Source organism: Anguilla anguilla, chromosome 1 (assembly GCF_013347855.1).
Source record: "Anguilla anguilla isolate fAngAng1 chromosome 1, fAngAng1.pri, whole genome shotgun sequence".
Classification (NCBI taxonomy): domain Eukaryota; kingdom Metazoa; phylum Chordata; class Actinopteri; order Anguilliformes; family Anguillidae; genus Anguilla; species Anguilla anguilla.
In genome coordinates, this window is record NC_049201.1 from 59,736,351 (window position 1) to 59,760,361 (window position 24,011).

Genomic DNA, 24,011 nt, shown 5'->3' on the forward strand with positions numbered 1-24,011 from the left:
GAAGAATAACAGGATGAACAAGGCCTCGCCCATGCCATCAGCAGTGGCTGTTTTTTACAAAGATGTTGGGAACACCCTCAAACATTCAGCATAGCTGAATGTGTGCATGTGCGTGATTTCACTGGTGATGAATCAAGAGTAAAGGAGCTTTCATTAAGGAGAAGATGACCGTAGAGCAGGGGTGCACAGTAAGGGCCAATCCATTTCAGGATTTCACTCCAACATTTGCCCAAAACTATTTAACTAACCAATCATTTATTTTGCCAGGTATTTCTTTGTAAAATCATGAGCTACAGCTGCAGACTTTACATGTATCCATGGTGACAAGGTTTTTGTGGTCTGAAATAGGTGTGAACCAGTTCTGGTGTACAGAGCCATTGGGTTGGAACAAAACCAGGACAAACATCGGCCCTCCAGGACTGGAGCTGTGCACCCCTGCCTTAGAGCCAAAACCTGCATACTTTTGCTGAACCCAGTCAGCTCCCATCCATATTTTAAGTGTTAAGAATTTTTGAAGAGATGGAGTGTGGCCAAGATTGAAATGAAATAGACCTAAAAGTCAACCTACTGGATTCAATACCCTCAGACTGCACCCTTTGGATACAATGTAGACATGCTGATAGAGATGATGTGCAAAGTTATTTTTGAAGCTCTGTGAAAATAATGAATGTACTGTAGCCAGTGAAAGACCATGCTTCTGTCTTCCCACTGTTTAAGGCCAAATGTTTACTTAAGACCCAAACCAAGGAAATTTTTGAAACAATATTTATATTAGCACTGTTAAATACACAACTTGAAAACGTACACCACTTATGGTTATATTTTATCAATTCAGACAGCTGTTGAGCAATTGAGCATCTGGGTCCCTCCTTAGATTCAGTGCCAAAATCTTATAGCTGTTAATTCCCCATTAATGCCACCACAGCACTGATGCTTTTGCATTGATGCTGTATTGGTTGATTAATTGGAAATGTGTGAACACCACCAAACCAAATCACTGAACTGCAACAAATATGAATAATTATGAATGTATTAAATGAAAACAGATGACACATCTACTACTCATAAGTCGTAAAACTGGTTTACCACTGTGGCTTACCACAATGTCAGCCAATTAAATCAAGTATATGCACATTGTATGCGTAAGGAGGTAGACAGGAGATAACATTCCTGTTCTTTTAAATACATAAATCCAGGTGTAGCAGAGATGAGAGACACACTGTACAGGAGAAAGGCTAAAGAAAACAGGTCTTCTCCCTGCCACTCTCAGGGGATTGGTCTGCAATAAAAAAAGACTGTAAATAAAGCATCCTCTCCTTAATGTGATCTGAAATCTTATAAGATTCAGCATCTATCATTAGAAAGAATGCACTACAGCAACAACAAAGAAAATAATGACCACAGGGTTATCAAATATGATTTATTTTTTTAAGAAAATCATTCTTACAAAATTTGAATTTTTCTATTTTCTTCCTTTATCCCTATAAAATAATTTCTTTAATTACAAGGGCTATGGGGTGGGCAGAGGGTAGCAGAAATAAAATTAAATCTGCAAAGTCTCTGTAAATAGTCCAACCATTATGACAGTGAATGCATCCCAAACAGCACTGGCCACTAGAACCTTTGTGGGCCTGACCATTTGATCTGTGGGTATGATCTTCTGTGATGCAGTGGTCAGTTCTTGTTGCTCCTACGTGGAATGCAGGTATGCCCATTCGAAGAACCTTGTATTTCCAGTGTTGGACACGGTAAACCAAATAACCCCCGTGTGATTTCCGGTCGCCGATGAAAAAGTGAAACAACTGAACTCAGTTGACTTTGGGGAGGAGGGAGTGCCGAGTGTCCTGTGAAGGCAGAGATCTGAAGTGTCTTTCACCGAAGGCAAATTTCAAACAGAGAGGATGGAGAAAAACAACAAAAGAAAGTACAGCCCAAAACAAAACAATTCAATCACCAAAGACGATCCTTCTCAGATTCCTTTTTTTGTCCAGATATGAAACAGCAGTGCATGAAAACCTACAAATGTGCTTCCTGCAATTTGCAGCATACAATACATCTGAACCATGACTTATCATGATGGTTACATGGCATAGTCAAATGTACATATTGGTCTTTTCGATAATTACAGAATTGTGTGCTTTTAACGACATTGCAGCAGCAGGTTTTTTTAAAACCCTTTCGTTGATTTAAAAACTTCCACTATCCTGCAGTTGAGCCCGTAGAAAAAGCCATCTGTTCTCCTCACATTAGTGTTTAAAGTGTTTAACAATCTGATTGGATTTTGAAGCCGCAGCAAAACAATGGAATATACAGTAAACAAATAAATAAAATTCTCACAAAGTAAAAACTGTGAAGAGCGCTTTCAACTCATATCTAACACAATGGCTTCTGAAACTGTAATGTGCTTTATCATCACTTTCCAAGCAAATTCAGTATGTTTTGCTACTTTGTGGGACAACCATCTAAGTAAGGAAAATATTGCAAAATATTGTAATGCTCTGAAACACGCTGCCATTAATTGACTGGGCCAGCATAAAAGCTTATGGTGGGCACATGAAACCAGGTTTAGCAGTGAAATGATTGAATGCATAAATATCAGTGTGACAGGGACATGCCAGGGCAGAGACACACTGAAATACATCAGAGAGAAAGGGATAGAACTATAAACAGGTGATTCTTTAGGGTTTTTCATTTGGCATTCCTCAGTATTGCCCTCAAATAAAATTGTTTCCAAACATGAATAAACATTTAGAAATGAAAATGAGCACAACAGAGATGCAGGTAAGTAGAGTGCTCTGACGTGTCTGCAGGAGGAAAACCAGTTCCTGGTAACAGTAGAGTGGAATTGTCACCATGCCAACAGAAAGAAATAAAGCAAAGTAAAATTAAGGGAATATCAGAATTGATGAATAAGCATAAAAAATCAATTCATCATACGAAAACAGATACCCATCTAGGTAGGTAGTTCACCTATCTGTCTATGTCAAGGGAATTCATTTCTAGAACAGATCTGCTGATCCACCAAAATACATAAATACTCCTGTCAACGTATTGGGACACTCAAAATGTACATTAAAAAGGAGATGAAAAAGATACCTTGTTTCGATTGACTTTTTCCTCAGTTATGAAAATACCGCACTCATTTTAAGAATAACACTGAATACATATTTGAGCTTTGATTTTGTTTTTGTTCCTCTGAAAATAAATATGCACATCAATATAAATTTATAACAAAACATTAATAAACAGGCTGCTTATGTGACCTTTTGATATAAGACAATCCAATATGCATACAATATACACATCTAATTTTGCACATCTACCGTATATGAAATTCATATTCAAAAAGGCGTGATATTTCTCAGAAAATAAGGTGATTAAAGGGGTACTGACCTTAAATATTAATCAGATGTGAGCAATTGGTTCAAAACAGCTGATGTAGTTAATGAAATGGATTTTCTGTTGACCGGTTTATGCAAGACATCAGAGTTCATTCATTCAACCTTGCTATTCCCTACTTCAGTATTAAAGTATTACACCATGATCACACACAGAACTTAGGATCTATTACACTGCAGTAAAATAACAATGGAAGACAACCTACATGAGCTTTCTCACGTGATAAACGAATCATAAGAAAGTTAAAGTAATTCCAATTTGAAACATGTAAGGGATGTGTTCATCAAAAAAAAAAATCTTTCTTTGTTTATTGATGACATTCCTCTTTAATAACTTAATTATGAATTTTGAATTTTTGCGACAGGCAAACAACATTTGTTTGAGTAAAGAAGGTGGGTAAACTGGGCATTAATTTGTAATGTGAATTCGGAATAACAAGTAATTTAATTGGCAATTTAATGTTGGTTGCATATTTCATAAACCTATAAATCTACAATAACAATACAACAAACTACATATAGCAGTTGCTCACTGCTGCTTAAAGTTAAGGCCAGATGCCTTTACAAAAAAAAGGCCACTTTGCATGGCACACCTTCAAGTCCTCAGGCATTCAAGTACCTGTTAAAGCCAAGACTATAAAAGCCCCTGCTCTTACAATATTTCTTTGAAATTTCTTACAGACTAAAAACGGAGCTGTCTGAGCAACAGTGCCTTGAAATGTAGTTGTACAAAATAAGGAAAAATAAGACAAACTATGAGTATTGAAACAGCCACATAATCACCAAAGTTGCATCAAAAGGTTCATGTGCGGGATGTAGCAATGGGCCTGGGTAAATGTTTAGGACCTGCTTATGGTATATAACATTCAGATGGGTGGTTAAGGGAGACATGTATGACATGCCCTATAAATGGGGTGTTTCTGGCATTTGCATTTCAGAAGCACATGTTTAGTGGAAGGAGATCTCAACCTTTGTTTCAATGTTCCATCATTAGCTGCATACAATCATAATTGTTTTTTTTCTTTAAAAAAATACTCACCTCTCAATGTGTGCGGTTGAGTTGAGTGTGGCCACTGGGGGAAAAAACAAACATTACATAAAGTAAAAACAAAAAAAACAAAAAAAAGAAAACCAAAATTCCAAGTTGAGGCAATAAGGTTGCCAAAAGATTCCCTTTTTGCCTTCAGCTAAGTGACCCCAGTTAGAAGACTTCTAGAGACAATACACTGAACAATTAACATGTAATTTCACTTAAATGTCTGTGGGCTTTCACATTTGAAAATGTGGGATTTGGGGAAAAACTCAAAGGCAAGCAAAGGTTCGATCGATTTTTACTTTTGCATCTCCTCTACAGACAGAAAGGTGTTCACCATAAGGGAAATTCTTAGAGGAATTGTGGTGGGACTGGGCATTTCATGGCTCATTTAATGCTTAAGCCAAAGTTAAAGTCTCCATAACATTCAAAAGGCTTTATAAGCAATCAGTTTGAGACCAGCCAAGCAAAAACCAAAAGGCTTTTTTGGGAGTGTGATCGTGATGGGAATACAATGTAAATTCACCACAATAACAACCCAAAATTCTCTAATTAAATTCAGTTTAATTTGAAAAGAAATTTTTATACTTCAAACTAACATGTGTAACATGGGCCTGGTTTCAGATCTATAGCGGAAAAAAAGGGGTAGAATGAGTTTGCCTGGTTCAGCTCAACAGTAGCAAAAGAGATACGTAAATGGCACTAGGCATGAGAACCCAAGAAAAACAGAAGTATCAAAGTAACAGAGCATTGATCTCTCTGAAATAACTCTGCATAGTTAAAAGAATGGGGTGCGTATTTTTGGACAGGGAGAACACTGATTCGAGACCCAAGTGTGAACACTTCCTTTCTTTAACCGTGATCCGTCTGTACTGAGAAGATTCAGGCATCCATCTGTTTCATTTATGATTTGTGAGAGCAAAAAGGCTACCAGAAGTCCTGTGATCAGTGATGCGTGTGTGTGTGCGCATGTTCTTGCGTCAGCTCCACTGACAAAGCCGTCGTCGTAGTAATTGCCTGTCATCGCTGGCAATGCATCGCAAGGGAGTGGGAGACAGAGCTGTAGGGCCCTCTGTTCATGTGGCAGCCTGACACGTCCTCTCCCCCCAAAATCCCCGTATCTGTCCGCCCTCTTTCTGCACCCCTCCCTCTCCCCTTTGGGAGGGTGGGGCCTGGGCTCATTAAAGTCTCTCAATGTCCCTGTACTTCTTGCGCAGGATGGAGACCTGGTCCTTGAACAGAACCGGATCCAGTCGCATCTGGGAGTGGACCAGGGGCATGGAGCCAAACCAGCTGGCAAATTTGTTCATGCAGGTCTGTCGCTGGGCAAAGTGGTCCGGGTCCGCCCAGCGGGAGGAGCGAGAGGTCTGCAGAGATAAAGATAGATGGGGAAAAGTTAGTGTCAAAACTTCATTTGGACGTCCCTTGACATTCATCTGGCACCAGGGTCACTCCATAAACACGTCTCCATTTCAAAACACCCACACACCAGATGAATATGTTCGCAAAATGGGCTCTATTTTCTGGGCAGCGCATGCCGTGTCGCGAGCTGTCGCACTGGCTAAATGGTATTTTCGCCGTGACGTCCCTGAGCCATTTGGTAATTTCGTGACTCGGCAAGCACCAAAGTGGGAGGGGGGCCTCTGCTGGAGGTGTGCCACTCAATGATGCATAGTGCAGTGCAATTTTGATGCAGTTCAATGGGCAATTTTCGGGTCAGTCAAGTCTACCATTTGCGCCTTTTGTCACCCACCTGCACAGAGCACGTCTAAGGTGTAAAGTGCAGGCCATCGTACAGCGGATTGCAAATTTTGGGAAATTCCCATGAAATGCACGCATGCACAGCCTTAAAAGCCAATCAATGGTTTTCATGGCTCATACGCAGTCCAATTTGACTTAATAAATCGCAGCAGCAGCACATGCATACATGCGTTTACCTTTATTGTTCATTGTCTTTTTTATTATTTAAATTCCTGTATTTTTTAATTGTTTATGACTGTTCTTATATTGCATTGTGGTCCCAGGTGTACTGTATTATGTTCTTTTTCTTATACCTGTCTGTATTGAAAATGATATCGACAGTACTGGCACAAGTTATGGATAGACTACCTTTATAAACAGAGTTTGATGAGTAATGCAGTATTTTACAACAATCTCTTATGTTCTATGTAATAAATGTAATATCGAGTAGTCTAAAGTGCTCGCCGCTGGTCCTCAAAATACCAACATTCAACATGGGCGCACTAGCCATGCCCAGTACGCCCACATGCCGCACCATTGACTGTACACATGCGCCGTGCAAATACCAACAATCACTAGCCATAGCCAGTGCACCCACATGCCGCGCCATTGACTGTACACATGCACCGTGCAAATACCAACAATCACTAGCCATAGCCAGTGCACCCACATGCCGCGCCATTGACTGTACACGTGTGCAGTGAAACACTGATTGACGAAAAATAGAACCCAATGTGTTTAATCATTCATTCATCAAAGCTCCTTCTGAAACTTTTAAACTTTTAAAAATATTTCTTACTTTAACCTTCTGTAAAAAAAACTCCTTTTGTTCCAAATTTGTGAAATATGTTTCATTTTAATTCCTCACATGCAGGACACAGGACTGCTATTCAGGAGAGAAATGGAGTGTGCCTCTTCTATGAAGAGTCAAAAGTCAGGGAACAATAACACAGAGAGGCCACATCATCTGCTGAAGCTGTCGGAGGTCCAAAGGAATGAGGAAAAATATGGATGAGAAAAATGTGTCACAGTGTGTCTTTCCTGAGACCAAGGCAAGTGAAAAATTGGAAAACACAAAAACATGACCAGAAAGTCCACCCACAATGAATTCCTGCATAGATGGATAAAACAAAAAACACATGTACGCCATAGTTCTAGGTAAAATAAGACTGAAAGAATGATTAATTATTTTAACCAAAGTAAATTCTTCCATCAAAACACAAATAGAAGTTAAACAGAAGAGGATATATGAAAAAATGGGAGAATGGAGATCCAATAAATTTGATTTTGAAATATTGCATTGAAACACTGGCCTTAATTATCATGCTCATCGGCCTGAACAAGACACAAACTGAATAGTGTAGATCTGTCTAAAATGCAGAAGCTAGAGGTAATTGAATATTAAACCATTTTCTCATGAACCATATGTCCATATTTATTTTCCATACATCCCATATACTTTCCATAACAATATAAAACATTGTGAAGGGAGGGCTGCCCTGTCAAACACATGACCACTGAGAACCAGTTCATACCAACTGGTAGTGTTCTGTTGAAAGCTTTATAACTCTATATGTGAGCATCACAGATAACTGGAAAATGGTATTATTTACCATACTTACAAAATAGTTTATACCAACTAATATTAGTTTATATTCATAATTTAGGTAGAAATTAAGTGCCACAAATGCAATTATCTCAGCAAAAAATGAAAGAAGTTTCAAGAAGTTCTTTAGTTTGAAATGAAATACTGAGAAATCTCATATATAAAACTGGTGAAACTATAAATGACCTGGATCATACACTCCTTGACAACGTGTGCAAAATCTGAGGATGATATGCAAAAGCAATGAAGATCTTTGTAGATTAAACTATAAACTGCACTCTGGTGTCCCTTAGTGTCTCCAATTCTATTCATAGCAAGAGAAATCATCACACTCACCTGTTTTAATTTGTCTGGTGTGTTGAAACCAGTGAAATATCAATTGAAAAGGAATTGGTTTGTACTCAAAAAATGGCTTCAAAGCTTCAAAAAAAATGTCATTATTTTATTTTTTTTATTTTATTTGTTTTCTTCAATGCAGAATCGTGCAAAATTTTAAATGAGTCAAATGATAATGATTCGGAATTTTAGTACAAATCTCCATGCACATGTAAAACCCAGCTCATTTTAACATGTCCAAATTTAATGGCCATAGTTTCAGAGGGCAACAGGAAGAAAAAATTACACACCTGTCCCATCATGGTCTCCTTGTACTGTTTCTTCTGAGTGACTTTGATGGGAGGAAGTTTGGTGACTGCAGACACCAGGAAATTCATGAGGATGTCCTCACAGTTGGCCAGCTGGTCAACAAGACTTTTCAGGCTTGTCGGTAGGTAATTGGTATACAAGTAGTGGTAGTATCTGGAGATATGGAAAGTACAAGTGGTTAAGTTAAGAGTAAGTGCCTGCCTTCTATAAATAAAAAAATTATACAAGATTAATTTAGAAAATATCTTGGCAGAGCTCTCAGACCTGTGGTATATTGCAGCTCCAGTCAGCACCATGGAGTAGTCATTGGTCCACTTGGAGGTGTAGCCCCAACGCTCCTTGTTTCTGTCCCAGAAATGGCTACGAGCTGGATATCCCACAATCCTCTCAGGAAAGCTCTGCCACACAGTGAAGGCAAAATCCACCTATAGGCAGCAGAGACAAATCCCAATATTATTTAGTGTACATACACGCACGCATGCATGCACACATGCATAATCAGCTACATCTGCTGAGCTGTCAGTTTCTCAACAAGATTCAAAAAGTCCTCTGAACTGCATCAAAATGAGATAACAGCCATGTTGTGGTTCTGCTCCACTACCTCAGTGGTGGAAAGGACCGTGTCCTCGTCCAGGCTCAGCACTGCATCTGTGACGATTGTCTCATAGGGCTGGAATCGACTGCTCATCACCTGCAGAGAACACCACACATCATTTAAATAGCTGCAATAATACAGATGGTTCTACTCAATCTAAGTGACATATACTTTTATTCTGAACTTCACATATACTAGGGAAATTGGAAGTGGAATACTAGAACCTCCCTTAACTGCCTATACATATGTACCCTTTATTCCTGTTTAGTACTTCTGATCTTCCATCCTGTACTTCCCCTGTTATTAGGCTGTTTCTTATACTAGACCTTTTTCCCCTTTAACTTTTTTTCAAACAGCCTTGGATTACAGCTCTTCTTGGGAAAAAAAACACCCTGATCTTGATCCCTCAAACCTGTAAAATTACAGCCCTGTCTCTTTGCCTGCCATTCCATTCAAAATCCTTTAACAAGCTGTTTGTCAACAGCTCTTTTCACCTGATCCTCTTAAATTTATAGTGTTACCCTCACTGCTTGAAAAATGCCCCTCTATCTGTCATTTATTATATTCTTTCTACCCGAGGCAGTACTATTCAATGGGTCTTCATTATCATTTTACCTTTCCACTACTCTTGACCCTTCAGATCACTCGTTCACCCTCCTTTCATCAATGCGTTTACAAAGATAGTACTAAGCTGAGCTGAGATACTAAAGTTCATATACTCGATGTATTGTTGAAAATACCCTTTGCTTGCATTGTATGACTCAACTAACATTAATACCACATATCAATCTCCAAGTTAAGTTATACTTATTGCTATACTTTATTGATTGAAAAAAAAAATTCATGATTATTAGCTCATAGGCTGCAATTACAATACACAGTGGTCATATACTGTTGTTTTGCTCCCATTGGAGATATGAAACCCTTTGCGGATTTTCCATTAAAATAAAATGAGAATAGCCAAAGTTATTTTAAATGAATGGCATGCTATGCCCAGCCCTTTAAAATGGGTTAATGAAAAGTAAATGCCTCTGGTGCATTTTGTGTACGTTTAATTAGATTTAGGCTAGATGTCATCCTCAGAATGGAGCAGGTGGTTATGTGGAAGCATCTACAAACCATAACAATGAAAGATCTTCCCAAAAAAAAGAAAGAAATTAAAACCATGCATTTCTACTAAGTGTGATTTTCTTAGTTTCTTGAAAAATCACAAGAAACACTGAAATGAAACAATGGGCCCAGTTTTGGTGACAAACACACCGATGCACTTCTGGAATTGCTCCCTGGTACCTGTGCAAACTGAATATATTTCACCATGGCCTGGTTTGGTGCTTTTGTCATCTAAAATACTCATTTATATCAACATGCAGCCTCAGCTCTAGCCTTTATGTTGCCCAAGGTGAGATTGCGGACCAGAGGCAGCAAGGGTTGTGGCCACTGACTAGACGCAATGCCTGGATTTATTTATTTTTATTTATTCTCTCTTTGTTTGATGCATCCCTAGGTGGATGGCACGGTAGAAAACGATCCTTGTTGCCTGAGCCGAGAACTTACCCTGCCACTCTTCCCTGCATGAGTTGATACAGTAGATTGATGTCAAAAGTATGCCAACAAGGCTTGTGGGGAGTCCATTCATACCACATGCTACATACTGTTCCTGATATAAACTCAAGACCTCTTTAATTACATTGCTAACACCAGATGAAACAGCGTTCCTCAGTGTAGCTGGAACACACTCAGATCTTTCCTATCAAACTTAAGTAGGACACTGAGGAAGTCCTGTCTCACATTTCGGAAAGCAGAACTGAACACCTCCTCCCCCCAACACTCATCTCAATAATTCTTTCGGGGAACTCAGACTCAGGTCATGAATTTTCATTGGTTTTATTTTTCTTAATCTTAAAGCCACCTGTAAAAAAGTAATTTTGGAGAAAGAGACATTTCTTTCTGCTGTGTTTTCAGAAGCGACTCCAAGCAATGCAAACTTTCCCTCCCTCCGTCTGTGTTGTGAATAGATGGCAGATTCTCCCGTTGCATAACGAATCATCTGTAATATAATACATGCCGTACAGTCTAGCCAGGGAGACATTACACCACACCGTGATTCAGAGAGTGAGTGAAAAAGCAGACCACTCTCCATGTGCTCTCATATATGTGCTGGGGTTGTGTCAGGGAAGTTCTTGACCTTTTCTTCCTTCATTTTCAAAAACAAGAATTGCTTTCAGAATCAAGTGGCAACTCACACACTTAACACAAATAGATATTTAAAATCTAATCCGTGGAAACTCTGAGAGGCCCAAATTACAAACACCTCCTAGTTACAGATTTATACAAGACAAGCAAGCAGTGCTGCACCTTAATATACAGGATTGGCACAGCATACTCTCTATTTATGTGTCTCTATTATGTGTACTGTTTATGTGAGTTGTGTGTATTGTGATACCTGCATATGTGGACATATCTGTGTGCATGCATACATGGCAACTTAATTTTAACGAATTGTGATATTAGAAATTAAATTCGAAATCTTTTTTAAAATCAAATCTCAAATCAATTTTTATTCCAAATAAATGTTACGAAAAATATTTGTAATAAAATGTTTAAATACCCTGCATGCAATAATACAGCATGCTTCTAAAAATAATATTGGGCTCAAACATAAAATATGCATAGAATGTGCACACTATTCTTATAACTATTTATATTCATAATAAATTCACACTCAAATTTAGCATAATAAATAAGTCAATAACAACCTTTTTAGTTTGAAATTTGAGTTACTTTGCTCCGTGAATTTATGTTTCAAAAGATCAGTCCCCAGTACGCGTTTTGGAAATAAATCTTGAGTAATTTGCCAATATACCAGCATAAAATAAATACGAGGTCATAATACAATCAGTTTTATGTTTCAGTTGAGTGAAACATGCATTTAGCTTTTGACAGCTACAGTGTTGTTTGATTAATAGCAGATTTGTCACTGAGCTCTTTCATAAGCTGTGGGAACAATGTGAAAAACATTGTGTAGTAGCGTGTCATTGCTGGGGCAACAGTAGGAAAGTCATTACAGGGTTACCAGTGGGCACGTCATTGTAATTTCACAAGTGACCGTGTCATTACAGGGTTACCAGTGGGCATGGCATAGGTGACGTGGCATTGTGGAGCTTACCTTGCTCTCCCCCTCAATGACAATCACGGGCACTGGGGTTGAGGGCCAGCGGTGTTTGGCAGGGAGGGGCTTATCACAGTTCCACAAGACAACGATCTAATAGAAATGCAGAGACATCAGTCAGGAGAGAGACAGAGAAAGACCAAGAGGGTGAGTGAATTGGTCCTTGACTGATTTTATATGATATTAAAACTATTGTAATTTTAACAATGGGCACAAGACAAGTGCGTGGAACATAATGTGTGTGACATGCTAATTACTACCAAAACTCCCAGCCAAGCTCTTCAGCCAGCATTAAGAACTGTGAATTGAATCTGCCTGCCACAGGATGAATAAGCCTAAGAATCAGGGCTGTCTGCCCTTCAGCGAATGATTCACTGAGTGAACAGCCACTACAGCTGGAGAAGTTCTCATTTTACCCAAGACACATTACACATTATTAACAGAAAACCAAACCCACACACCTGGGCACAGTACTGGGACTTAGCCACAGCCACCAGTAGTTTGAGAATGGGTTGAGACTGGGAGACCAAGGGTGTCACTGCGTGGATGACCGCTGTGAACTTTGGATAGGGTTTGATACCTGGGGAGGGGAGGAAAGGAATTTTTTTTTAATCATTCTAAAATTAGCTCCATTATCATAATCTCATTAAAAACTTTTCATGCATTAAATTTTATTACATGACATGATTTTTGTGATTATCCAAGGCGACTTACACAGCCAACATTTAAAATGAATGAATACATTAAAACATTTGGAAAGTTTAAGGTAAGGATAAATTTAATAAAATACATAAATGAAAATAGTTATCCTAAATTCCATTTACATGCTAAAGCTAAAAAACAGTCATGTTAATCTACATTGAAAATGTATTTATTGCATCTCACACACTGCTGTTCATCCCAAACAAGAAAGTATGAGGAAGAGATGAAGTAGGGGGATGAGTCTGATTATAATCAGGGCAGCCCTGTGGTCTCCTAACACTCACCTAGCTGGGCGTAGAAGAAAGGGAAGTCACCCAGGTAAGCAGAGTATTGGGGAGGGGTAAAGAGACCTCCGGGCAGGCTGTTCCACATCAGACTGTTCCGGGATGCGTGCCGAAACAACCTGTCCTCAATGATCTGAGAGAGAGAGAGACAACCAGCGTGACCTATTGCACGACCTATCCCCTCTCACCCTGCTTTCACTCTCTCAACCACTTCCTTCTCACCGTCTCTATCGGACATAAGAACTGCACGTACACACTGAAACATCCAAATCCTGTCATCCACACACACAAGCTCACACTTATGTTTGTGTACACATATGCAATCACCCACACACAGGCAGGCGTGTATACGCACTTACGTGCGCACACAAATCCCAAGACAGGCCTGTCACCCATACACACAAAGTAAACAAAGAGGTCAGGGGTTAGCGCTTCTGTCATCCAAGTGATAATAAATGGTAGCAGAAAGACATTGGGGCACAGGGATAGCAGCCTTCTCTGAGGGTTATTCACAAATACAGAGGGAAAGAAAGTCAGATTAATCTAGCAGGACCAGAGACTGCAGTCTCCACATGCATTTCCCCTGGCTTCAGCCAAACAGATTAAGTCAAGATTGTTTTTATGCTAATCAGAAATAAATGGCAATTTAAGAAATGTAGTTACAAGATGTTATCCCCGATCCTTCCTGCTCAAAGAATGGCCAGATTCAGGCCTTTCTGGAAAAGGGGGAAGTAAAATTTCTCAAAAACAACTGCTGTGCAGTCCACACAAATAAAGACTGAACAAAACAAAAAATTATTTCAGATTGGAAAGGGGTGCTACCTAAGACACCTCCAGACATGAAACTCATTTCTCTGTGGTACACCGTGCAAAAAAGGTAATAAAATGACAGAAAGGTTGAAAACAACAAACTGCACATTTTCTTCACTCACCTTGACTGAGTGAAAAAAAAAGATTAAATCAGCTATGAACTACGCCTCAGTAACTTTCAAAATATGAAATGAAAAGTGTAACAGTGGGGGGCGCAAATAAAAAGACAGGCTTGGAGTGTCCTCATGATAACAGGAACAAAGTTCAATATCTGATGCTTGATCTACCCACCAAGAAGAAATATCAGATCATTTCTACTGTTATTTGTTACTCCGAACAGACAGAATTCCAAATCCATTAACTAATGGATACAGAAGTTATGCATTGCAAGGTCAGAATATGCATCAAAGAGTCTATAGTAAATTTCCAAGAAACAATACAGTGTACAAATACGTTATATTCGTAATATTACTCCAAAAAGTTCTCAGTAGAAAAGAGATATGGCTATGAGATGGAACTAACATTTCTCTACACCTGGGGATGAACATGTGTGAAATGACCACAACTTTTTAAACATTCTCCCAAGTAAAACAGATTGTAGAGAAAATAATATTGCATGACTATTAGAAAAAAATAAAACAAAATAACATAAAAACCAAGTTACAACTGAAAACCTGAAACCACACCATTCCCAAATGTACTCTAAATGTGTGAAATAAGTGATTTTGTGATTTTCCTAAACAAATAGGTTCTGGGCAAGGGTTGAAATAATGTTTTTCCAGCACCATTTTTATCTATTGGTTTAAATCACAGCCAGCATTTTTATATCGGTAATCTATTTGAATTGACATTTTAGTACACCTTCCACAGTTGGCGAGATTTCAGCAAAAACCACATTTGAAAGTTCAGCACATTTTACTTTCAGATTCCGTTACTATAAAATGTTAATGACTTTGGCTCTGCCTACCAGGCCATTAAGGGAACGGCACTTGATCAGAAGACAGAAACTAGCAGGCTTAATTAATGTTAAGTCATGCAATTTGACGCAGATAAACATAAATCAACCAAAACAGCTACTACAATAAAATGTGCTGTTTAATCTGAAAAACATCACACTGTTTATAGCAATAAAGCCTTTCAGCCCATATTTTACAATTTGTTTGCAATTTGTTTGTTTCTTACAGCAGGAGGAGTTTCTACTTTTTGCAAATGAAGAGCTGTTTAGTAAGTAAATGTTTTCAAAGCAGATATTATGCCAGAAACAATAGCAAACAATAACCACAGGTAGTTTCCCCACATACACTAAAAGCACTACAGTATCTAGGGATTTAACTTTGACAGCAATGGTTAGTTGATGCCTTGTTTTTTTTTTTTGGGCAAAGACAGATCCTCTTGTTCATGTAGCTCAGAGCAGTACATCAATTGTATTAATTGAGAGTCGCAGAATAAAACAGGCTAGTTGTAGTTTAACTGTAGGAAGGATTAGGCAGAATTCAAGTTGCAGGCTTCCTGATTCCTGTAGTAGCAGTGTCCTGTTATTGTATAATGGTATGGAAAACACTGTCCGAAAAACAATCAAAAATCTAGTTTGCAAATGAATAGTGTAGATTAATTGATTTGATGATTAAATAATCAAGATTAATGACAAAGAGTCATTAGCTGCAGCCCTAGACTGGACTCATACTGATTCCTGCTTCAGTCTGTGCCAGTTTCACGCTAAAGAGCTAGAACTGCTGGATGGTGGAACAGACTGAAGTTAATCTAAATTTTCTCTCACTGGTCCTGACAGCAATCACAAACAATATTTTAAGTTCTTTAGTTTCCATTAGTGGACAGATAGATTTGGACTCTTCCCCATTACTAGCATGTGAGGAGTTAACTTTCCCAGAGCAAACAACTTGAACGACACCTTCCCATAAATACAGAACTACAAAGTGTCAAATATAGTGGACTGTTTTATTTACTGATGCAGAGCCCTCTCCTTTATGCCACAATGATCTTCGCGAAAAAGCACAGATGCATACTAACCTTTAGGTGCAGATGCCTAAGATGTTTCAGATTCTTACTGGTATGCCTCACGTGTGATGCCCACTCACCTCCAGAGTAGTCAATACAATCTTCTCCACTGAAGTAAAATAGGCCTCCCACAGGAACTGTGTCTGCTGCCGCATAGATAAGATTTTGTCTGGATGGATGGACCGGACCGTTGATGGAATCTGGTGGGAGACAGAGCAAGAGCCTATGTAACATCCTAGACAGTGTGTTCAGTGATTATTGATCAGGAGCGTATGGAACATCCTAAACAAATTGACCAGAGATTTACTGATAAGGGGCCTCTTTAATATTCTAAACTAAGTGATCAGTGGTTTGTTTATCAGAACCCTATGCAATGTCTTGATGAGTCACCTAAGTGGCCAGCAATTAAGGCCAGCAATATTCCTAAATAACAGATTAAGTGAGCCATAGTATTTTTTCTTCTTCTAAGCAGCTAATCACTAATAAATCACTAGGAGACCATGTCTTGGTTCAGTCAGTCAAGCTATTGGTAATCCACACATCTGTGGCACATAAACAGACAGTGCCAGAGGTTTGGAGGCATGCATTTGGCAGTAAGAGGGAAGAGGAGCTGAGAAATACTAGCGGAATAACAATGGGATCGTAATAGTATTGAGCCAATAATATCTTAAAATTTACCAGCACTGGAGGATAAATCAAGGTTACTGTTGATATGATGGGCTAATATACCACAATGCACATGCAGTAGAGAGTCGACAAATCTGAGGTGTCGCTGAAGTTGTAAATGAAGTGAAAATTTCATGCTTAAAAAAGTAGCCCAAACATTATCATCAGAACCTCTTATATTATTTATAAAAATGTATCTTGTTTACAAGCCAAACTCACAAGCACAGCCATACAGTCGCTCTATAAACACTTGCTCTTTGCTTAATCATAATGCAAGTTGAAATATTGTGCTATGCAAATAAAAATTATAATAAAATTTCAAAGACCTTTCCCATCATAAGTTCAAAACTATGCTGGGCTTCTTCCATAAATTTGGAAGCCTGGTGACAGTTTGCATGTACTAAAATGTAAAGCAGGCATTAGCATTGGCCAATATGGCCCGCCAGACATCAATTATTGATATCGGGTCAGGAATTTCCACATCATGCATCACTATATAATACTATGACAATATTGAACTTTACAAGGAGAAACAAAGAAAAGGCAAATGGAACAAGTTCTGTGCTAGATAAAGGCTTGTTTACTAAGTAACAAGGGCTGTGCACATTATAATTTTATAATTGTGTTACTCATGTAGTACTGAACGCGATTCAATTTACAGAGCAAGAACAGATCCATATGTGCCACACAAAGGTACATAGAACCATTCATGTAGTGAGCCAGCATGACTGCTTGCAGAAATAGCAGGGCGGCATTGCTGTTGGGAATGTGGGTGGGAGCAGGGCAGCGATGCCCAATAATTTGGAGGGCCTGCTCCCCAAAATGGCTGTGCTTGTCCCAGTTAGTGCACATGTTTGTGTGTGTGCCCGCTGGTTCTCTTCCCTGATCAAAAAATATTTTGATGCTACCACAAATCAAGAAGTAAAAAAAGTGCAACAAGGGAAAAAGCAAAGAATGCTCAAAGCTCACTGAATCATGGTAATTACTCACAAAGGGAAAAGATAAAGGTTTATAAAAACACCTCCAAAAAAGACTTCAAGACAGACAAGTTTGGACTATTATACTGCGCCTTCTTGTCCTGTGTGAGCACTGTGCCTGTCCTGTTTGGGGCTGTCTAGCTGGAGAAAGGCCAATTAACTTCTCTGCACTTTGGCAGTCATTTTTCATTGTTCTACTTGAAGTGGGGGGTGGGGGTAGAAGTTATCCAGTGACAATGACTCATGAAGCCTGGCTGGTCCAAGTGATTGTTTTTCCTCCTTCTGTTCGTGTGTGAATGTGGGGGGGGGGGGGGGGGGGGGGCAGATATGTGCTAAGACCGTGGAACAAGATTGACAATCTGAAAGACAGTCACAGAATGTCAGAGAATGGAATGGGGGATGTGGGGGGGGGGGGGGGGTTGTACTTGGCAGAGTAGGCAGGAAAGATTGAAGTTCTTCAATGTAGTGCGTGAGAGTTTGTTATTCATCATTTTTCTTCCTTGACATTATCTTGTTTTTCAGGCATCAGTAGGAAACAGATTTGTTTTGTCAAGTTGTTAAGAATACAATTTAAGATAAAAATAGAATTTTAATTCAAATACAATTTAGATTCAGAACGATATGCCTGCTAGGTAAGGAGGTAAAATGGCTGACCCTGAAGGTGTGAGAATGAGGGCCAGTAAAGTGGGAGTGTGCTGTACCTGCAGGAGCAGTCTCTCATCCCCAATCACAGCGGCCGTGTTCCAGCTGATGATCTCAGAGAAGGGAAGCTCCCAGCCATTACTAAGCATGACAGGGACGCAGGCAGCCTGAAACACACACATTAGACACAGAGACACAACCAGCTCAGCACGGACCACGCATGTTAAAGACAGAGCAGGTATGTATTCCAAATGCACTACTAGCCTGAAATGCACACACTTATATGGGGTTAATATTGTCTCACAAATTGTTACATAAATTATATGAATCTGACACAAATGAAATGATTCACAAATATTTATATATTTTACGAAGAAAATTGGTTCACAAATATGTTTTTGCATTCAGAAACAAGCCTCTCCCAAACAGACAACAGTAATGATACATTTAAATTTCTTGAAAATTTTTTAAAAAGATTTACCAATGATAGGTAGCTTGAACCACAGCTTGACGCACACTAACATTAGCTAGTTAGCTATGGCTAGCTAAGTAACTGTCAGCAGTTTTTCATTGCAGGACATTTAGCTAGAACTGTTTTCAATAAGTGTTCAAATTAGCAAGCTAACTAGTTAACCTAAATGTAATAAGATGTAGCTAGAAACTGCAGACTGTTGCATGTCCTTATGAGTCTTTATGGCCATGTTAATCATACAGCTCTTTCTTTATTTAAAAATCCTCTCAGACACTAATTTTTAATTTTTTAAATTTTTTATAAGTACAGTATTTGAGAGCATGCTCTCAAATAGCAGGATTCATTCATTGAGCAAGGAGACAGTCATTACGGCCATCTTCCTGACTGAGTCGTTGTCTTGCTGCCACAAAAATCTGTCCTTGCAGCGCTTATAAAACTTAATAAGCTGACTGGTTTAAGTGAGCACACACGTGCTGTGATTGGTTAGAGTAATGTGGGTATTTGCAAAAGGATGTCTTGAAATCTGACTGGCTGGAGTAGACTCAGTGAAAAAAAAAAAAGACTACTATTTGTCTGAGATTTGTGAGTGAAAAAACATTTTTGTTTGTAAGATATGAAAAATATTTGTGAATGTCATTTTATTTACACAAGCAAACAGGCACACAACCACGCGTGCACACACACAAGCATGTACACACAGGTTTGTCACACAAATTAAAGGAATCATTAGCCATTTCTTTAAAAACAGGCAGCACACTCCTGAGTCAGAAGAGATCTGCATAGAAACCATAAAATAAACTAAACGAGAAAGAAAAGAAGAGGAAATAATGTCTGGTAGTGATCTCTGTCACCCTCACGATTGCTTACTGCTGATCTAAGCACAGCCATGATGAAGAGAGCAAACATAAAGGCTGCCAGGCACTGAAACAGACTGATTTATAACATTAATAAATTGTGTGTGTGTGTGTGCATGTGTGTGTGCGTGTGTGTGTGCATGTGCGTGTGTGTGTGCGTGCGTGTGTGTGTGCGTGTGTGCTTGTGTGTGTGCGTGTGTGTGTGTGTGTGTCTGTGTGTGTGTGTGTTTGTTTGTTTGTTGTTTCTTTACTTGCTTGCCAGCACGTGTGCACGCGAAACAAGACAGGAATATGGCCACCAGGCTTCCAGCCCTGACAAGAGCGCTCAGTCTCTAATCCGTTAAGCTGGGTGCCATTCTGCGATTAGGCGCTGCCATTTGTCTCCTGTCATTCATCACAGCTGCAGTCTGGAGGGCCTCTGCACCCACCCGCATCGGGGCTAAAACCAGAGACACCAGCCACGAGCCTGCATTTGCACCAGAGACCAGAAAAAAGCCCACTAACCCCAGAGAGACAAGCTGTACACCTGCACCAATACCAAACACACAGCACTAGCTCCAGAGACACACTGGAATCCGAACATCACAAACAGACCGATCTTTCCCCGTTACCTGATCTGATTTAAAAAGTGCAGTGTTAAGAACCATAAATAACAAGCCAGATGTGATATTGATGCCCGTTTGGAATCACACAGCCTGAGCAGTGCTGAAGGCGGTACGCCGAGAGCAAGCAAGAGTATTAGTGTGCAGTACATTACGAGACTGGATAACAATCCATAGCAAGCTGACCTTTCAAACAACAGATAAAAGAGGTCTGTTGAATTCTGCTGTGTGGATAGGACATGCTGTAATGGGGTCCATTACTCATGAACTCATAAAGGTGTCACATAAACACTACAGGCACTAGCGCTAGCCTCGACCTGACATGACAGGAAAATTCTCAAAATGTGTAGGAGCCATTATGCACAGGGAACAAACATCAATCCTAAATGTTTCCGTGCAGGATGTCCGATAAATGAAGTCTGACCGTTGCCTGAACCTTTCTCGTTCTCTATTTTCTGCTATTTTGGTTGATTTATTTTTTAAAAAAGGCCTGCATTGTACCAAACTCCTGACAGGATAATATTTGTTTATGTGTATGAAACATCTGAGGAGGATGAGAAGAGACAGAATCATCCCGCTGAACTAACAGTGCTGTGTGAAGGGAGCAGCAAGCGCCAGACTGTGGCCCTTTCACCCTATAGCAGCACATAGGGAAATGAAGGGACTGAGAGGAATTTAAGGGGGGTCAGCATCTGTCCAGGTGATTAACAACAACAATTCACCACCTTTATGATGTCCGTATCGTTTCGTTAATGCTTTTCAGTCACCAGTAACGTTTTATTGTTTTCCACATGCATGGGTTTTGTGTGCATGAGAGATATTAAAATGTGCACGACCTGTGTGCGTGCATGCGTGTGCGCGTGCATGTGTGTTGCGCACATGCATATATATATGTGTGTGTGTGTGTGTGCGTGCGTGCGTGCGAGTGCGTGTGTGAGCATGTGTGTGTGTGCGTATGTGCGTGAGTGCGTGTGTGTGCGTGCGTGCGCGTGCGCGAGAGATGCTTCTCCTCCCAGGTTAAAAAGCGTGTGTGTGCTCACCTGCAGAGCCTCCAGGAAGCGGAATGAGCCGAGCCGACGCCCGCGTGGCACCAGGCAGAAGGTGGAGTTGTGCAGCATCTCTCTGTAGTCAAACCTGCAACGGCAGACAGGGGAGAGACGGCGTGAGCTCAGCAGCGCTTCCGGAACGCCCCGCGAAGGCTGAAGAGAACCGAAAAGAATGAGGCCACTGACAGGGAAAACTTCCATCTGCCAAGCCGTCAACACCTTTAGCCCCAGGTGTGACAGCTGAGCCAGCAGCAGAGAACGCCCGATTCCTTCTCTCTCGCTTTCCCTTTCCCTCTCTCTTTCTCTCAGTCGTGCTCATTCGCTCAGGAAGCAGGATCGTCAAATGTGCAAACGCAATGAGGTGAGATAGAAGACACCCGCCTAAGTCCTCCGTCAAACTGAGCCGTGACCATGTGAAGGTAATCACACATACAGAGGCACGGAGATTTAAATATAATTTAAACTGAATTAATTCATCTTCACCGTAATTCCACAGGCGGCTCTCGAATCTTATCGTCTACTCTGGCTCCTTTCAGTGACAGCTGAATTTCCCCTTTTAGCATGGCGTGACACAGTCTGCAATGGCTCTTAGATGTACCCTCAGGGTACAGCAAGGCAAGGCCCATCGCGAAGCCCTTCCCCATCACCAGAACTATCACAACCTCACTTAGCTGCATACCCATTTACCACTGTATGGTCGGAAACCCTAGTTCAATTATACTCCATTTCTAATATTGAATCAGGCTTGTTAATGATCCCCCTTTTGATCGTCGAAGTGCAGCCGGCTGGCTGAGTGCACGCCCACTCCCAATTCCTCTCCTGGGCTCGTGGCCAGCTCACAGTTATATCTGGGGTTGGGCTGCACATTAGAGAGCCTGGGTAAGTTTGCCGTGGAAATGCTTCTGGCTTGCATCTATCAAATGTAGGTATTCTCCATTAAACACTGACCCTATATCAGCAGCAGTCCATTTACAGCTAGAATGTGCCCATAGGAATATTTGCACCGAAAGCATTTTTGGTTCTGAATTTGCATCCAGCAAACATTTTCTGCAACAAATTCAAACAGTACATTGTATTTACAGGCCGAGGGGACAATTTAAAAAATCAAGCATGAGAAGACAGGTTGCTCATGGAATGTTGCTTTCACTTTGACTTCTGTAAAACACAGAAACAGTGGTATCATTTATCAGGAGACCTTGGGTTCCAGAACAGGGTTACTGGGCTAGAAGCCCAAGGGCAGAACCAGTTCAGAGCAGAGCACAATGCTCCCTGCTACATGTCCCAACAAGTGAAATAATGTAATAAAGCACACGGCTGCCTGAGTCAGCAAGTTTATTTGTACTGATTTAATGCCTGCCTATTAAGAACAGTATGAGTCAATAGTACCTATGTGCACTATTACATGAGGTGAATCAAAATGCAGCACAGAGTAGCTTAGCTTAGTCTGTAAATCGTCACGTGCTCCTTGAAATTTTATCCACATAGAAGAGATCCTGGCTGTTCCTATCAGAGGCATCAAAAACCACAACCCTGCTTTGTCAACTCGAAGTACTCCTATACATACAATAAAATTCACTGTAACATCAAAACCACAACATGCGGTATTCATTCAGCCATGACACAGAACTCCATTTTGAAAGTTTATTCTCATAGGTGCTGCCTCACAAACTCACACAAGAGCCATTTCTCTGCCATAAATCTGATTACAGAAAGGGGGTGACTCAGTGGAGCTGGCTTTAAGCCTGTTTGTAATTAGCGTGTAATTAGAACAAGACGAAACCCACACAGACCTGACAAATAGCCCTGCACACAGCACACCGGTGCCGCTTGTGGTACAGTGGGATCAGTGACATGGACCCTTGGCCATATGACACTCTCACACATTCTCACATGAGCTTAAAGTCTTTATATGCAGACAGTGTCACTGTCAAGAATAGTATGACACTGGTCTTCAGACATGTTATCACACATCTTTCATCAGCCAGGTTAACTGAATGTAGGCTCAGTGCAGAGGGAATCATCTGCTAATTTACACTGGTGTTCAGTGGGCAATGAGCAGCCTAGAAGAAGCATTCCCTTTTTCAGTTTATGTAGATGGCTCTCACATTTTTCTGGCATCAACTGCATGTGAAAGTGTCCTGTTTTTGGTCCCACAAAGAAATTAAGTCCCTCTTTAAGGCAGAACCAAAGAAGAACGGCTTTTGCAGTTCCTGGCAGACAATTAGGCCTACCTGGGAGAAAGGAACTAATCTTCTGTGTTCTTGTAAAACGCTGATGACACATGGAGCACAGTTTACAATCACAGAAGATACAACTGCATCTTCCTTAGACATTAACCTCTTGAAACACCTCCATTTAATGGAGTCAGTTATAGGTGCAAATTTGGAATACTAATCCTTCTGCAAACCACGCTAGTCAAATAAGTTAAACCCACCGAAACCAGCAAAACGCATCAGCTGCCCTTACAAAAGCCTTGTCAACACAAAAACCTTCAACCACGTCTACTGTAGAAATATGCTTTGTAAAACATGTGTAAAAAAATGAATGCTTGCAGCTATACTACTTTCATTATTCATCTCCACAGCATGCATCATTGTCCATTACATCATTTTACAGACAGCTGGTGATCGAAATTATGCACTTTATTCAAGAATTCAGGGACAGAACCCTGCATGAGGTAAAGCTATTTTCAATAACTCCAGCTCCAAACTGCCACGGATGGCAGGTTATAGCTGCTTTGCCCATGGAGACCCC

The 24,011-nt window shown here is 40.2% G+C and overlaps 1 protein-coding gene across 1 annotated transcript in view; it reads right to left on the reverse strand.

The window, feature by feature from the left end:
• Positions 1 to 3,106: 3,106 nt before the first annotated feature.
• Positions 3,107 to 24,011, reverse strand: part of LOC118226079 (exostosin-1b-like) — a 65,482-nt gene continuing 44,577 nt past the window's right edge. The window contains exons 2-11 of the mRNA XM_035415356.1: positions 21,252 to 21,345; positions 18,343 to 18,450; positions 16,079 to 16,198; positions 13,173 to 13,305; positions 12,648 to 12,766; positions 12,184 to 12,279; positions 9,024 to 9,113; positions 8,687 to 8,847; positions 8,404 to 8,575; positions 3,107 to 5,798 (exon numbers count right to left, since the gene is read on the reverse strand). Of these exons, the coding sequence (XP_035271247.1) occupies positions 5,613 to 5,798; positions 8,404 to 8,575; positions 8,687 to 8,847; positions 9,024 to 9,113; positions 12,184 to 12,279; positions 12,648 to 12,766; positions 13,173 to 13,305; positions 16,079 to 16,198; positions 18,343 to 18,450; positions 21,252 to 21,345 (1,279 nt within the window). The 3' untranslated portion in view covers positions 3,107 to 5,612. The remainder of the gene's footprint in view (positions 5,799 to 8,403; positions 8,576 to 8,686; positions 8,848 to 9,023; positions 9,114 to 12,183; positions 12,280 to 12,647; positions 12,767 to 13,172; positions 13,306 to 16,078; positions 16,199 to 18,342; positions 18,451 to 21,251; positions 21,346 to 24,011) is intronic.